We start from the raw sequence: 15,407 nt of genomic DNA on the forward strand, positions 1-15,407 counted from the left end.
AAACACACACACTGACACACCGAGGCTGTACATACTGACACACAAACACACACACACACTGACACACACACACACACACATCCCCCGATTGTGCTCCCTGACACACAGGCTGCACATGCACACACATGCACAGATTGTACACACTGACACAGACACTTTCAGTCTTTATACAGCAATAACAATGTGAAGACACCACAGCGAGCACAGCGGGCTCCCAAATGGCTATATTTACTAACTCTACACAAACCCACCAGGCCTCGCCGCACAGTATGGGTTACAATAGCACTCTGTATCTGTATCTGTAATATTTCTGAGCCATACTGATTCTCTGGGAGCATAGGAAACTGGGAAGTATGTGGTCCACATTCCCTCACCATCCAGGTGGATATCCAAGGGCTAGCAGACCAGAACCGCTCCATCAGTATGTTGGTAAATCCCAGGAATATCTGATCTCTACTCCCTTCGGTGGGACACGGGGCATTCGGATGGGCTTAGTCCCTATTTGCACGTGGATGCTAGGCTTTCTGCTTGCATGAATATCTTTGAAACCCCAGCAGTCTGTCCCAGTGTGAGCCAAGGGAAGGGATGCTGGAAGAGGAATGTTACCGCTATCTGTGCAGCTCCTTGCATCACTTGCATATTGTCACAGTATAAGGCACGTAGCCACTTTCAGCCAGTCAGGAGGCCTGAATACTGAACTTTCCAACCCTATCATTGGCTATCCGTGGGGACGGCTGGGGGCAGGATTTGCACTGCAGACCTCCGGATTCTTTGGCATATTTCATTTTATTGCAAAGACCTTTTGCACGCGAGCATTCACATGCTCTTGCGATTAGAGCAGGGAACTGGGACCCAGGATGCCTAGGTTCATAGAAATTATCCAGTCCCTTTTCCCAGCGAACACAAGATTCTTCCATGCTGCCTTTTTCTAGTGCTTTGTCCTAAATGTCCCAAGCCATGGGGCTCCCAGACCACCTGATGGAGCTGTCCTGATATTCCCTTTCTTAGCACCATTACTTAGATTCCAAGCTCTTCGGGGCAGGGATTGTCTCTGTTATATATTTGTACAGGGCCTATCACAATGGGCCTGTGGGCTTTCGGCTAGTGCAATACAAATAATAACTATAATCCCATTCCTCCTAGTTAATCCCCTGTATCACAGTAAGTAACCCCCCCTCCTTTCTGGAAGTTCACATCCTACTGATATTTTCAAGCTGTTACCATGTCCTCTTTCAGTCATTGCCGACCTAACTCAGATTTAGCTCCTTTAATCTTTCCAGTTTGTTGATATGTGTCTGGGAATGTGGTGCCTAGGACTGAATACAACATTCCAGATGTGGTTGCCCCAGAGACATCAGAAGCCAGAATTCTCAGCAAGGTTCAGCATCCACAACTGAGTCCAGGTTTTCAGAAGAGTGTCAGCACCTCTTGAGGCACCAGATTAAAGGGAGAGCTTTTCTGACAATGACACCTGGCCTACAGAGAGGGACCATTGCCTCTCTGCTCATGACTGCATGACCTTGGGCACGTTGCTTGCTCTCTCTGTGTCTGAGTTTCCCCATCTGTAAAATGGGGATAATGATATGCTTCTGTGTGGCTGAATCGGCTAACGTTTGCAATGGGCCCTGATGGAAGGCACCGGAGCCAGGCAAAGTATTACCACTGCAAGAAACCACAGGGAGATCACATTCCCTCGCCAGCTGGACACAGCTAGGAATGAAGTTCTTTGGAATCTTTTAAAATATACATGAGACCCAGGCTCTTCTCTACCCAGAGACAGGCTGTTATTTATACCCACGCAGCAGATAGGATATAAACCGTTACAGGTCTCGTAGGAAGCATCTTTAACAGCTAATCATCTTTTTCTGTGTGAGCCAGAGGCAGGGGCCAGCCTCATGTCTGCTGCATGGCATTCAGTGGGAAAAGGCCTGGGTCAGAAACACCCTCCCAGGAAGCTACGCCAGGGGCAGGGATGGCTCCATTTTAGTAATAATCATTGTAATTCTTCTCTTCCTAGCCTGTGGGAGCCTCTTCTCCTGGGTTCACTAGGGAGCTAAACAGGGCAAGGGGGAGCAGCTTCTGCAGCAGGATGGAGAGAAAGAGGGTGGGGGCAGGGAGGGGGATAAAGAAAGGGGAGAGGCAGGATCAGTGAGAGGGATAAGGGAAGCCCATGTAGGCTCTGTAACAATTGTTCCAGTTTCTGGCCCTGCCCCTGGTGTAGGAAAAGAGTTCGGGCAAATGACTCCCACAATTGATGGCCACGCTGGCCGTTCAGGAAAACACACAAAGCCTGGCGGCCTCCAGACGACGAAGCATGGAGGTGACTCGCCTGGATGGAGATAAGTGGGCGATGCACCTGGGCAGAGGTACATGCCAAGGTCACTCACCAGGGCAGAGCTGAGCTGGGATCATTCACCTGCATGGAGCTGCCTCAAGGACCCTCACCTGGGAGGAGCAGAACTGGGGGACCTAGGCAGGGCTGTGACAGGGTCACTCACCGGGACGGAGATGTGAGGATCATCTCGAGGCAGAGCAAATTCCTCTTCATCCTTCTTCTGCTCCACAAGGGCCATGGAGTAGGCAAAGACTTCACACATGAAGATCACATTGTAGCCCCACAAGTTCAACTGGTCTTGGGGATGGTGCTTGATCTGGGGAACTGCACAAAATCCAGACAAAGGGCGAGGATTTTAGAAGCTCTGTAGGTCAGAACCTAACTCTTTTCCATCACCAGACAGAAATGAACCAACCCTAGCCAGAATCATATTGGCTGCTGCAGGAAGTATGGCAGAGACTTAAACAATCAAAGCATCTTACTAAGCAGCAAATCCGATCCTATCTAGCCACTCACTCTGCCGGGCTACATGGCTAGGAGATAACACAAGTTACCTTATATTGTAACGAGTGTGGCGATGAACCCTGCCATCTGTCTGATCCCAGGCCACGGTATCAGTGGAAACAGACCATGTGAGAAATACACTAAATTCATTGTTGATGGACCTGAGCCACAGAGTTCTGATTCGGATCCAGGTTGGAATTTCCCTGAAATTCAGGAGAGATCAGCTCTGCGATTTGACTGCAGGCCCATCTCTAGCCATTAATAATAATCATTACCATTCGCTTGTGTTTCTCTAGAGACTGTCATCCCAGGCATCCGCCCTGTGCTACAGGCAACTCTTCCACACAGTGGAGTCAGTGGGAAAACTCACATGAGTAAGAGCTACTATGTGTACGAGTAAGGGTGGCGGGATTGGGCCTTCTGCCTCTAACCCCCACACAGGATGCATACAATACATATGGTGCAAATATACATGCGGTGCATACATAGCTACATTTTAAAGGGCCGGATCCCTAGCTGGGGCAAATCAGCACAGCTCCATTGACTTTACTGCAGCAGAGGATCTGACCACATGTACATGTATATGTTATACACTTACGGTACATGCAGATATACACAGTACATGCAGTCACATATGGTACATACAGATAGGATGAACACAATACACCTGTAGCACATGTACATATGCACTAACATGGTACGTAATACACTGTGTACATATCTACATATGGTACTTGCATAGCGTATATATATACAAACAATACCTGTGGAACATACACACAGTACATACAGAAATCAGTACTGCAGTGCAGCTGCCTGCGGATGGGAGGTGAATGGGTTTGTTTGATGTACATGAACACATGCACGTGAATATTCTCTTTGCCCAAACTTCTTTCATTATAAATCAGCCCCTGAAGGAACCCGGCTCTGGCTTTTACGCCACACGTTGAGGGGCCTAGCTCACAGGGGAGCCCAGCACACAAGGAAACCCGATATGCAGGACAGCTCTTAAAGCCCTTTAGGACAGCCAAGTCCTTTGCTCTCTTGTGTGGGCTGATCACGGAAGGAGAAGAAAGGGTTTGATGGCAGAAGAAGTGATTGAGAGGCTCCATCTCCCCAGTAACAGCCTTGCTGAGTGGCTGAGAATGCTAAAGACATCCCTGAAGGGCTCTCCCAGCCACCCGAGCTGTCTGATGATGGACACCCGGCAGATGGAATCTGGCCATAGCTTGGAGGATTAGCTACCTCCTGTGCCTTTGCTTCACCTCAGCCCAGGTATGCTGGAAAAGTACCTTGTGGCTGGATCCTTCATCTATCCCTCGGCCACTTTCCCCATCCCAGCGTCTCCCCAACCAGCAGAGGACCAGGGCTGGGCAAACAAGAAGGTGGGCCATTACCTGCCTGGCAGAGCCCATCAGTGGTGATGCTGAGGTTCTGCCCCTTGCTCTCATGCACAACCTCCTGGAACTTGCAGATGTTCTGGTAGGTGATGTGATCAGAGCCACACACGGCCCCCTGGGACCTGCACACGCACTGCGGCTCGATGATCCCCACATAGCCCAGCTCCTGGATGTCCAGCTGGCACTCTAGGTTCTCCCCACACCGCCTATAGAAGGTGCCACTGCCATCCAGGTCGCTGGGCTGCCCCTCTGCATTCCCACGCTCCAGGCAGCAGCCGCAGTGGTCACGCCCCAAGCCTGCTGGGCAGGCTGTGGCTCTGGGGCCGAGCCGTAGCACGCACTGGCACTGCCCTTCAGCAGCTTCTTCTGCCCACATGAGTCTGGTGGGATGTGGCAAGCAGGCCAAGGAAGGACCAAGCCAGACCCATCACCGGCAGCAGCAAGGTCCTCCCGGCCATCTCTGGGAGCCTCCTCTCCCCTGCAAGAAATGTGGCACCACGTCTTCTCTGACCCACTGGGAAGCATGAGCTAGGTGTAGATGGAGCACGTCCTGATCCTCTGCTTTCCACTCACATGGGAACACTCCAGCAACAGGAGCAACCCTCCTCTCCCCGCCCCCTTCCCAGACCCCCAGAGCCGGCAGGCTCTGGTTTCAATCAACAGGGACAGGACAGGCACAAGAGGAAAGAGAATGTTTTTGGAGGGATCCAATCCAGCCCTGTCCCACAGATGCTTCCCATTAGGAGTTTTATTGCAAAGCGAGAGAAATGCAAAGGATCTTGCCTTGTCTTTGTAGCTGGCTGGCTGGGTTTGCAAGGAGGAAGCATGTGGAGCAGCCTGCTTTCTTCTCAGTCTCTCCGCCTTGCGCGTACTTTGCATTTGTCTTTTTGCTCCTTCCCCCTCCCTCTTATCTTCTCGTCTCCTTTATCTATATTTGGCAATAAGAGCCTATATAGTCAAAGCAGCTTGTAGAGTTTGTTTGGGTTTGTTAGACATCCTATAGACCTGTATAGCAGGGACAGAATTCGCTATTCAGTCCCATCGGAGGGATTCCCAGTACCTCTAGAAAGGTGATCTATTCAGTTCGGTGGGCTTTCCCCTAAGGGGACGCCTACACTTGGAGCTGGGGGTGCAATTCGCAGCCCAAGGAGACATGCTCACGCTAGCTCTGATTGAGCTGGTGCACTGAAAATAGAGTGCAGCCAACGTGGCACAAGCGGTGGGATGGGCCAGCTGCCCCAAGTACAGGCCTATGGTCTGGGATGGGTTTGTATTCAGGGCAGTTAATCCATCCTGCCGCCCATGCTGTCGTGGCTACACTTGATTTTTAGCATCCTAGCTAGATGAAAACTCACCCAGGTGTGTCTCCTTGAGCTGGGAATCACACCCCCAGCTCCAAGAGTAGCCAGACCCTGAAAGCCTTGCCACATTCTCCTTGTATGTCCCAAACGCTATGAATCTGCTACTTTTCTCATTCTGGTATAAATCAGGAGCAATGCCATGGGCATCAAGAGAGTTACACAGGTGTAAGGAAGATCAGGATTAGGCCTCATCCTTTGCATTAATAACAGAGAAACACAGTGGGTGAAATACTGGAGTACTTTAAAGAGGTGGTGGAATTTTCTCTTTCTATCTCCTCTCTTTATCTTTCCTCCTCTCACCCTCCTCTCTTTCCTTCAGACCCCTTCCTCTCCCTCACAATCCCGATGGCCTGATTGTGATAATGTTTAAAGAAATGATCAGGTACAGAGTTTAAACAAGAGAGTTTCTGGACATCCGGGCATAATGTACAGATTATCAGCGGATACAGAGTTTGGTTGGAATGAGGAGAGTACAAGGAAAGCATAATCTGTGGCATCCCAGATGGAGGGTAATAGGTTTGACGACTTAAAATACAAGCAGTCGAGTAAGAGGGTACAATGTTCATACAAAAGCTACGTTTAAGCGCGGTTTGTAGGAAGCAGACACGGCAATGAAAGAGGGTTGACCCTCATTGAGTGAGAATTATGGTATAGATAATCCTTCAGTCCATAAGATCTATCAGAGAAAGGCTTTCATTTTCCATCTGGCTGCCGATTCACAATGGTGCTCCGGCCTGTACTACTACACTGATTAGTACTGTACTGCACAAGCAGTCACTGGCTCCAGAGGGACAATTCCTGGCACAAGATACTTTTCTGTGTGCATAAGGGCAGCCTGGCTCCTTTCTTTTCTCTGACCTCCCTTCACCACTGATTCTTCCTTTCTCAGCTTTTCCTACTTTGCTGAGATCTCCCCCAGCCCCAGGAGTCTCCGCCGCCCATCTTGTCTTTGCAGATGCTCAGCCCAAGTTTGATCCATGGTTGCATGCAGCCACGGAGCAATCCTGGACCTTCCATCTTCAACCACAGTTCAGTACAATCCCTGCGGAGAAGGGAGAGAAATCCTCCCTCTGCTTGTATTTATCTCTGCTGATCAGTTGTGCAGGTGGCACCCACGGAACAGCAGGTGTGACTGTGACAGCTTGCCTAACACCTCAGCAAACAGCTGTTCTTCCTTTCCATGAGGCAGCATTGTGTGTTTGGTTCCTGGCTTCCATTCTAGGCTTTGTTTGGAATGGGACTTAATAATTGAGGCCAGCCTCCTTCCTGCTGAGCTGCTCAGATTAGAGGGGAAATTTACTTGCGCTTCACTTTGCTTTGACTTTCCCAGATTCCTTTTCAAGTTCCTGCTGGCCCCAGATCAAGGTTACTTGGGCAATCTGAGTGACCAAAGAGCTCTTTCAAGAAAGAAAGACAAGTGGATGTGGGGCTGCTCTGTTCTTTGGCGAATTTTCCAGGAAGAAAGGGTAGGGAAAGGAGATAAGAAATTGGTGGAACTATTATCTGTGTCAGTTGAGGCAAAGACTGTAGGCAGAGCAGGCTGCGTAGTACAGGAGTTAAAAGTTCTGAGGTCTTTCATCACTGGCAGGCTATGTTCAGAGCTAGGAAGACTCCTGGCAAGAATGCAAAAGGTCAGAGCTTATTGCTGGGGGTGCTACAGAGCAGATATCAGATCTACAAGCTCTGATGATCAAAATCTTCATCTCACCTTTGCCCATGTAAATAACATACCTGTGCTCACAGCTTCCAAGCACCTATTCTGCCCACGCAAGCCGGGCAAACCTGATATAAGGCGAAAAAGAGCTATCAAGAAGAAAGTTAAAATCAAGATGCAGCTACTGCTGTCTATTTGCAGGGTGCCTTCCGTGGTATGTCCATAAATGCTGTGCGATGAAGAGCAAACACAAAGCATTTCAAACCTAAAAGAACCAGTCAGACAAATAAAACACAAGGCTGGAGAGCATAAACATGCCACAACCCAGCAACAAAAGGACTGACTCCAAACTCATTAGAGGGAGGGAAAAACGAAAAAGGGAGGAGATACACTTACAAGAGTGGCATTATACAAGGGAGGGGTGAAAGTCTGATCCTTTGCTGTGCCTCTGAGTTGTCTACATGGCATCTGGATGGATGGATGGATGGATAGATAGATAGATAGATATGTTCCTAAGGCATGAGGCTAGGATATGTTTTGTTTGCCCTTTGCTTTATAAATTTGAGACTTAGCTAAAGCAACATGCAGCTCAGAGTTGGGGGCTACAAAGCCATACTATAGGATAAAGCCAACATTTTCAGCACTGGCCTCTGATTTGGAGTGCCCAACCACAGTCTTGGACTTTCAGTGATGATGAGTACCCACAGTTCTGACATAAATGATTGTGGGTTGTAAATGCTCAGCACCTCTACAGCTCAGGCCCGAGATGTATCAGATTAGGCACCCAGAATTAGAGTCACCTAAAATTAGAGGCTGTGTGTGAAAATTTGGCTGCAAGCAGCCACTTCCCAACACCTCCCAGAGACTCTTTCCCCGTGAGTCCTGTCCTGGCAGCATGGGCTTCTGTGCTCTTGAACATGGTTGCCTGGAAGTTGCCAGTATTTATTCCTTTATCAGGGGCCGTATAATTCTCTATCTACTGGTGCATCTTGGTCACTGCATCAGACAGGGCATCTACTGCTGTCATCTAGTCCTTCCCCAGGTGAGAGCATTGACTGAATAATACAGACATCTTGCATTGTAGCCGATAATCAGAGGAACCATGAGGGGGCACCAAAGTTTGCATGATCCTTGTCTGTAGAGTCATGATTTGGTTGAAACTAAGGGGAGAGGGAGAGAGAGAGTGTGTGTGTGTGTGTGTGTGTGTGAGTGTTGGGGAAGAGGGAAGAAAATAGGGCCCATTAAAAAGTAAAAATCCCCTCTCTTTCCATGCATTCTCTCTGTTGCTGATAAGGATCCTGAAATGCTCGGCATGGCAATGCCAGGTGCCTCAATGAATAGACATGGAGATGGTGCCAGGCTAGGCCCAGAACCAACGTGGCAGAGTTGAAGTCTCTTGGATGTATAATGACTTCACAGACAAAACAGCCAGCTGACCACAGCTGATTTTAGGTAGAGGAAAGGTACTAAAGCGGTGTAGATGTATGGTACCATAGAAATAAACAGCAACCAGCAAAACAACAACAACAGGGATTTTTTCCATATAAACCAATGTGCAGTTTGGGCTGGACGTTGCCAGTCACTATTCAGCTGTCTCATCAGAGCCGTGTAGGGCCCCAGATCTGAAAAAGAAGCTGGGTCCTGCAGCTCAGGCTACAGGAGCAATGTAGTGCTGGATAGCCAGGGTATGGTAGGGCTTGGTCAGGTGCAGGACTGGAATAGCGGGAAGGCAGGGGATGCAAATATTTCAGTGTTGCTGGGTGAGGAGGCAAGGAAACAGGATAGCAGGCAGGTGAGAACTGAGGCCCACTGCAGGAGCTGTGTGGGTGAGGAGGGTGTCTCAGCTCTGTCTCAGGTGGGGGTGCAGGGTGAGGTCAGATGCAGTGGCAGGACAGCACCCCGGCACAGAGATGGTGAGGGGTGCAGTGTGCAGCTGGGTGCAGTGGCAGGGCAGCACCCCCGGCACAGAAATGGTGGGGTGCAGTGTGCAGCCGGGTGCAGTGGAAGGGCAGCCCCCCTGGCAGGGTGCAGAGCACGATGCGATGTAGTGGCAGGGCAGTGCCCGGACTCTGGGCTGGCTGGGGGTGCAGATGCACGGCAGGGCAGTGCCCCCGGCACGGGGCAGGCTGCCCCTTTGCTCCACAGCCCGCTCCCCGGCCTGTTGCTCCGGCTCTGCCTTTTGCAGTGCGCGGCCCCTTTAAGAGCCATGTAAACAAAGCCGAGTCCCCCGCCGCTCCTCTCCCGCCCCTCGCTTCCCCGCCGACGTCGCGGCGTCGCTTACGCCGCCGCAGCGGGCTGCGCCATTCTCTAAACCCAGCCGCCCAGGGCCGGCGCTCGGCCTCTTTACGCAAAGTGCGTGAGTGGGGAGGCGCAGTGCGCAGGCGCGGCTGCCCGGCCCCGGGCCGGGGCGGGGGGAGGAGAGAGGAGCATGAATGGAGCAAAATGGCGGATCATGTGCAGGTGAGGAGGGAGCGCGCGCGGGGGGCGGCCGGGGGCGGCGGGGCTGCTGGGGCCGGGGGCGGCTCTCCGCTCCTCCCCCGCCGCGGGCCTGCGGGGCGCGGGGCCGCGGGCATCTCCCGGGGGGTTGGGATCTGGGGGCGCGCGGCTCCCCTCCCCCCCGCGATCTGAGGGGGACCCCGAGGCGCGGCGCCCCGGCACCAGGGGGCAGGGCCCAGCTCTGGGCGGCTGATGGGCTCCGGGCCCCTCGGCCCGGGTCGCTTCCCCCTGCGGGCGGCGGGGCGGGATCGCGCCCCTGGCAAAAAGGGGGGGCCCCGGCCGTTTCCCCTCCCCCAAATGCTGGTGGCGCGGGGGGCAAAGGGGGCGGGAGCCCCGCGCAGCCGGAGTGTGGTGCTCGAGCATTGATACACACACACACACACACACACCACACAACGCAACACAACACACGTGCCGGGGGGGAGCCAGGAGAGAGGCCTTCCAGAGCAAGGGGCACCGGGGTGCTGGGCCCGCCTGCAGCGCGGGGTGCCTGGGCACGGCCCGCAGCCCGGGCAGCAGCTGGTGAGGGCAGGGGCTGCATCCTGTGACCTGCAGGCAGCCTCTGCTCACCTGAGCTCCCCAATGCCAGCAGTTGGCAGCAGCCGGTCACAGGCCCTGGGGGGCGGCAGCAGCAGCTGGGGGATCTAGACCCTCAAAGCTGGTAGCAAGAGAGGGAACTTTGCGCAGTTGCCCGGGATTGGCGTCCTCAGTCTGCTGTCAGTGACTGCAACTGGGCCCTTTGCTCCAGGAAAAAATGCCTGAAAGCACCCTAGAGTCAGCGTTCCCCAGAGCAGCAGGTCGCTTTTCGTGTCAGAAGGCCTTGAAGGTCTTCCTCGGTTATTTTGTAGGCAGAGAAGACTGGAAACTTGCCTGTCCTCTGTTAGGCTCTTTGGCATTCACACCCTGTCCAGTTAAAAGTAGTAAGGGGTTGCTAACTCCAAAGTGAGGAGAGCTGAGAGAGCTTCAAATTTGACATGGCGGAAGTCTTGGCTTTGGGTCTGACACCATGGCCTGGATTATCTGTCACCCATAATAAATGTCTGCTGATATGAAGTTCATAGGGTTTTGAGAATGAGGTGATCAATACGCCTAAGGGTTGGATTCTGGGCCTTATTACCAGGAACCATGGGGTGAAATTAAGAAAGTGAAAATGTAGCTTAATAGCAGGAAGAAACTTTCTGCCTTTGACATGTCATACTGTGGCATAGTCTCACAAGGGAAGCAATGGAAATATCGTCATTTGTATTTTGTATAGATTGGATTGGTCTTAGATGTGTCAGCAGTGAGGAACAATGGCTGGGGGTTGAAGGAGCTGACCTGATAGTTAACTTTCCATCTTGAACTTCACTGCTACTTTATTGAAGAGCATAGCAGTGGTTGATGATGTTAGTGTTAACTAAGAGATCAAAGGGTTTTTTTAATTAGATGGTATTGGTGATCTTTTTTGTGAAGGTTTTCCAAGCAAGCTTTAAAGTGGCTCTTAAACATTTTATTAAGAAACATTGTCAAATTAAAAATCATATGTAAACTATTATCTATCACTATAACAGCATAAGTTATTAAAAAGGAAAGCTTCAAAATACCAATTTACATGATAATATGTGTGGTGTTCATTTAATTTTGTTAATTTCTTTTAGCTTGGACATCTAAAATCAGTGTAGTCAGTTTCACTTTTGTGCTATAGTCAATTTCCTTTCCAAGTTCTTTCTTTTGCAGTGTTTACATTTCAAACACCAAATAGGAACTATTTATTTATAAACAACTGTTTCAGTTGGATTCAAAATAAAAACTTGTGGAGGCATATTTAGAGATCTTACAAAAGTTAAATTTTGAGCCAAATCTAAGCTGACGGAGCCTCTTTTAACAATTTACACAACCACACTTCCATAAAAAAGGTTGTAAAGAACTTGTCCTGGAATTAGAAGTATTGTAGCATGAATGGTAGAAATAGGTTCATTGGAGGAAATAACGTGTTTTTCCATAATAGTGACAATTGAACTTGTGGTATATGCATGATATCAGACACAGTTAAAAAAAAAACTTGTAAGTTACTTATTATTCATATAGCTGTTAAATAAATATATTCTGTATCTGGTACCTCTGTGAACCACAAGGGTGAGTAGTTTATTAACTCAGAATATAGCCCGTGTAATTCTCAGGTTGTCTGGGGGGATTGAAATGATCTTCTCAAATGCACCCTAAATAAATTGTTTGGGATTGCTGTGTTATTAAACAATTTACATGCCATAAGACACTGGAGAAAAGCTGTATTCTTTGGTTTGTCATTAGTGACACATCAGGTTCGCAACTTACCCACAGGATTTGGTGACAGTATCTCTTGTTGTTCTTGTCAGTTTAAAACAGACTATTTCTTTTTTAAATATTGGGTCAAGTAAATGGAAATTTGGGCCATCAGAACATAATATTGCTAGCTTCAAGAGCACTAGTTAAACTTTAACATAAGAAGCTTGGAGATCTTCCACTCTAATGAAAATTTATTTGCAAGTACTCTTAACCAGTCACCAAGCTACAGGGGACTTATCAGAAGGCAGAAGTACAACTCTTTACAACTAGTGCTAACGGACAAATTACATATCTATAACTATATGATTTTATTAATTTTTCATTTCCTTTTCGTCGTTTTATTTTGCTTTGGGGCAAAAAAGTAAAGCACTAGTTCAGAAGAGATTCTTCTAGCTTCCCTCAGAGCTGCCTCAGGATTTCTGAATTTTTATGACTAGGGGAAATCATGGATTAGATGATGGATTCAATTTCTGTTTGTTAGTGTTTAAAAAAACAAAAACAAAAAACCCACACTATTTCTAATGCTGATAGGTTGTGTTGGGCTGTTATAAACTATGCTTGTTTAATGCTATGCATTGATGGATTATCCAGATGTCAGGGGGAGACATTGAATATAAGTTTGTATGACTGAGATCATTTTCTCTGTAGTATATAACTTGAGACTTGATTCTGTTTTGAATAATAAGGAATTTCAGATAACTGATATCTGAATAATACAAGATATAATATATAAGCAGAGTGGCCATATTTTATCAAACTGCCATTCCAGTTATTAAATTTTGACTCCTCAGAGTTACGCTGTCATTAGAACTAGCATGTTAATACTTAAAGTGAAAAAGTGTGGATTTATTTATAATTATTGCTGGAGTTACTGATTTTACAATATGATACAAGTTGATGAACAGGGGAGTACAGTTGGGTTCTTTGCAAAACCACGCTTGCAGAATTGTAGCATCATGTTCTGTAGGTGTTAAAAAAATGGAACCCTGTAAATGTAGAAAATCCTACCTCTTTTCTGTCAACAGTCCACATGCTCAGAGCCAGTTGGGATAGTTTTCTGTTGGACAGCTCTTCAGAATTACTGTTCAGGGTCTAGGAATGAAAAGAACTATAATGATACACTAGCAGAGAATTCTCTATCACTCTTGTGTGTGGCTGTGGAAAGCTGTGCAGTGTTAGAGAAGTGGTATAGATGCTTTTTCCATCCTGCCTTCGGTTGGTTAATGTTTTTTCTGCCTGCTCTTTTCAGTCTGTGAATGTCATTCCAACTCCTGTGTATGTGATGGAAACAGGAGATAGAAGATATCATTAGAATTAACTTTGGGGGAAAGTAGTGATAAGAGAACAATTTTTTCTTTTTCCTTAAAAGCAGAATTGCTGTATTTCTCTTTTTCTTACTTAGATCTGGGATTTGATGTCCTACTGTAACCTAAAATGGGTGAAACTTATTGGGAGATACCTGATGAGTTAAAATATGCCTTTAGGATATTGTTGATTTTTGGACAATGGTAACAACTGCTTCTGTGGCTTTGTGTACTAACTTATACCTGATGATTCCCTTGGACCTGAATATAAGACCTAATTACACCAATTAAAAATTGTTGCCTCACTTTTATCAGTGATCATATTATCTTTACCTACTATGAGTAACCTGACTTGTTTGAAGTGAAAGATCTTTTGCTCTTGAAATGTAGCAGGTCAGGTGCTGTGGGGTACTTTCATAGGTACAGGAGGTGGTCTGGGCATTTGATAGAACAGAAAACTTAACTGACTCTTCCGTATGAAAACCTCAGTTCAAGTGATGTGGACAAAAGTAAAGGGATGTTAGCCATCTGATTGTAACTTCTAATTGAACTGGCAGCAGTTAGTTCAAATCTGCAATGCAAACTTCCAGACACAGAAGAAGCCTATATTTTTGCCTTAAGATGGATTCAGATGTGGAGCCAAGTCCTTGAAGTGCATTGGAAAGCAAATGAAGAGGCAGGATGAAATACTTTATTTCATTGTGAGTTATAGCCCTCTCATCTCCGAGCTGTTGTATTGGAAAAATGTGGTTGGAGACATTCTGATAACATCTGTCATTCAGATGAACAGAGGAGCAGAGTTAAGAGGGGAAAACTTGTGAGACTGAAATCAAGAAAAATGATGTTTCCCATAGAAATATGGCCTGTAGTGCATATAACCTGAAGCATGAAATTGGAGTTAGTGTAAAAAACTGTATGCGTGCACGCTAATAGCCTCTTATGTGTGATTCTTAAAGTACTGGCTCTTGTGTTGGTATTTTTTATGAATGTCTTGCTGGGCCAATCCTCTCCCACCCCCAAACCCTAATTTTGTTGGTGTATTTCTGTATTCCAAAAGGACTTTGTCTTGGATCAAACACAGAATCTAATTTGGCTCTGGAAACGTGTAACACAGTTTGCCCCAGAGGAAACCCAGGAGGCTAGACTTGAATTTCCTATTTGCTATCACTGTAACCTCATGCTTGCTTGGTAAAAGAATCACGAGTTAGCCCAGTGCCCAACTACAAATTGCTTAGATTACTGTTTTTGTTTGGTTTTAGTCTGTGCTTTTACCTTCAGCATGTCATTGGATTGTCTGAGAGCTCTTGTGAAGGATTTATCTCAGAATAGTCTGAGACCTGCTCAGGGGCTAGGGTGAAAAAACACAGTGCAACCTAAAATAGTGTTAGCAGCTTTTCTTTTGCAAATTAGATTTTTATTTGACTGTATTTTACTGTCCAGTCACTGAGCATCAGAATTACTGGATAACTTTGTGACAAGTGGATCAGAAGGGCATTTTAAATGGAACTCAGGAATTCATGGATTCAGATGCACAACTTTTTGGTGCTGAGATTATCATTATTTCAATGTTAAAAGTCATGTAAGTAAAACCCAGCTCCTTTTCAGCTTTAGGGGACCAAATTACTAACAATTGGTGAGCTGTTTCCATTCTGTCTCTTAGCCCGCTGGGGTGGCTTGTCCTATAGAATGTGCTACTCTCCAAGGAAGAGGTAAAAACAGCTGACTTCAGAGGCATCATATCTGAAGGCATGTACTCCCTCTATCCTCTGTTCAGTTGGTTGTGTCATGAAACAGTTATCTCTGAGAGGAGAGTGGAGGAAAATGTGTTGGTGTCTTCAATTTTTTCACACTCATTAGTTACCTGTTGAGAAGAGAAGAACTCAGTGAAATCCTGTCCCCATCAAAATCAGTAGGAGGTTTTTACCATTGATTTCAATAGGTCCCGAATCCTGCCTTCAGTTTCTAGGTAGGAATACCTTCTATAATTCATCTAAAGATTTTAAAGCACTTTACAACATTAAGTCTTGCCTCCCCATGTGACACTGAGAC

At 47.4% G+C, this 15,407-nt stretch overlaps 1 protein-coding gene and 1 pseudogene across 2 annotated transcripts in view; one reads left to right on the forward strand and one right to left on the reverse strand.

Annotated features, from left to right (window-relative positions):
• Positions 1-1,656: 1,656 nt before the first annotated feature.
• LOC137141403 (kazal-type serine protease inhibitor domain-containing protein 1-like) lies at positions 1,657-8,173 on the reverse strand (annotated as a pseudogene).
• Positions 8,174-9,606: 1,433 nt separating this feature from the next.
• The window catches only part of XPO7 (exportin 7), a 70,428-nt gene continuing 64,627 nt past the window's right edge, over positions 9,607-15,407 (forward strand). For both annotated transcript variants that reach the window (XM_067530281.1, XM_067530282.1), the window contains exon 1: positions 9,607-9,714. In XM_067530281.1, coding sequence (XP_067386382.1) covers positions 9,697-9,714 — 18 coding nt within the window. In that variant the 5' untranslated portion in view covers positions 9,607-9,696. The remainder of the gene's footprint in view (positions 9,715-15,407) is intronic.

The sequence above is a fragment of the Emydura macquarii genome, unplaced genomic scaffold, assembly GCF_026122565.2.
Source record: "Emydura macquarii macquarii isolate MOO-44397 ecotype Brisbane River unplaced genomic scaffold, CSIRO-AGI_Emac_v2 contig_3059, whole genome shotgun sequence".
NCBI classification, from domain to species: Eukaryota; Metazoa; Chordata; order Testudines; family Chelidae; genus Emydura; species Emydura macquarii.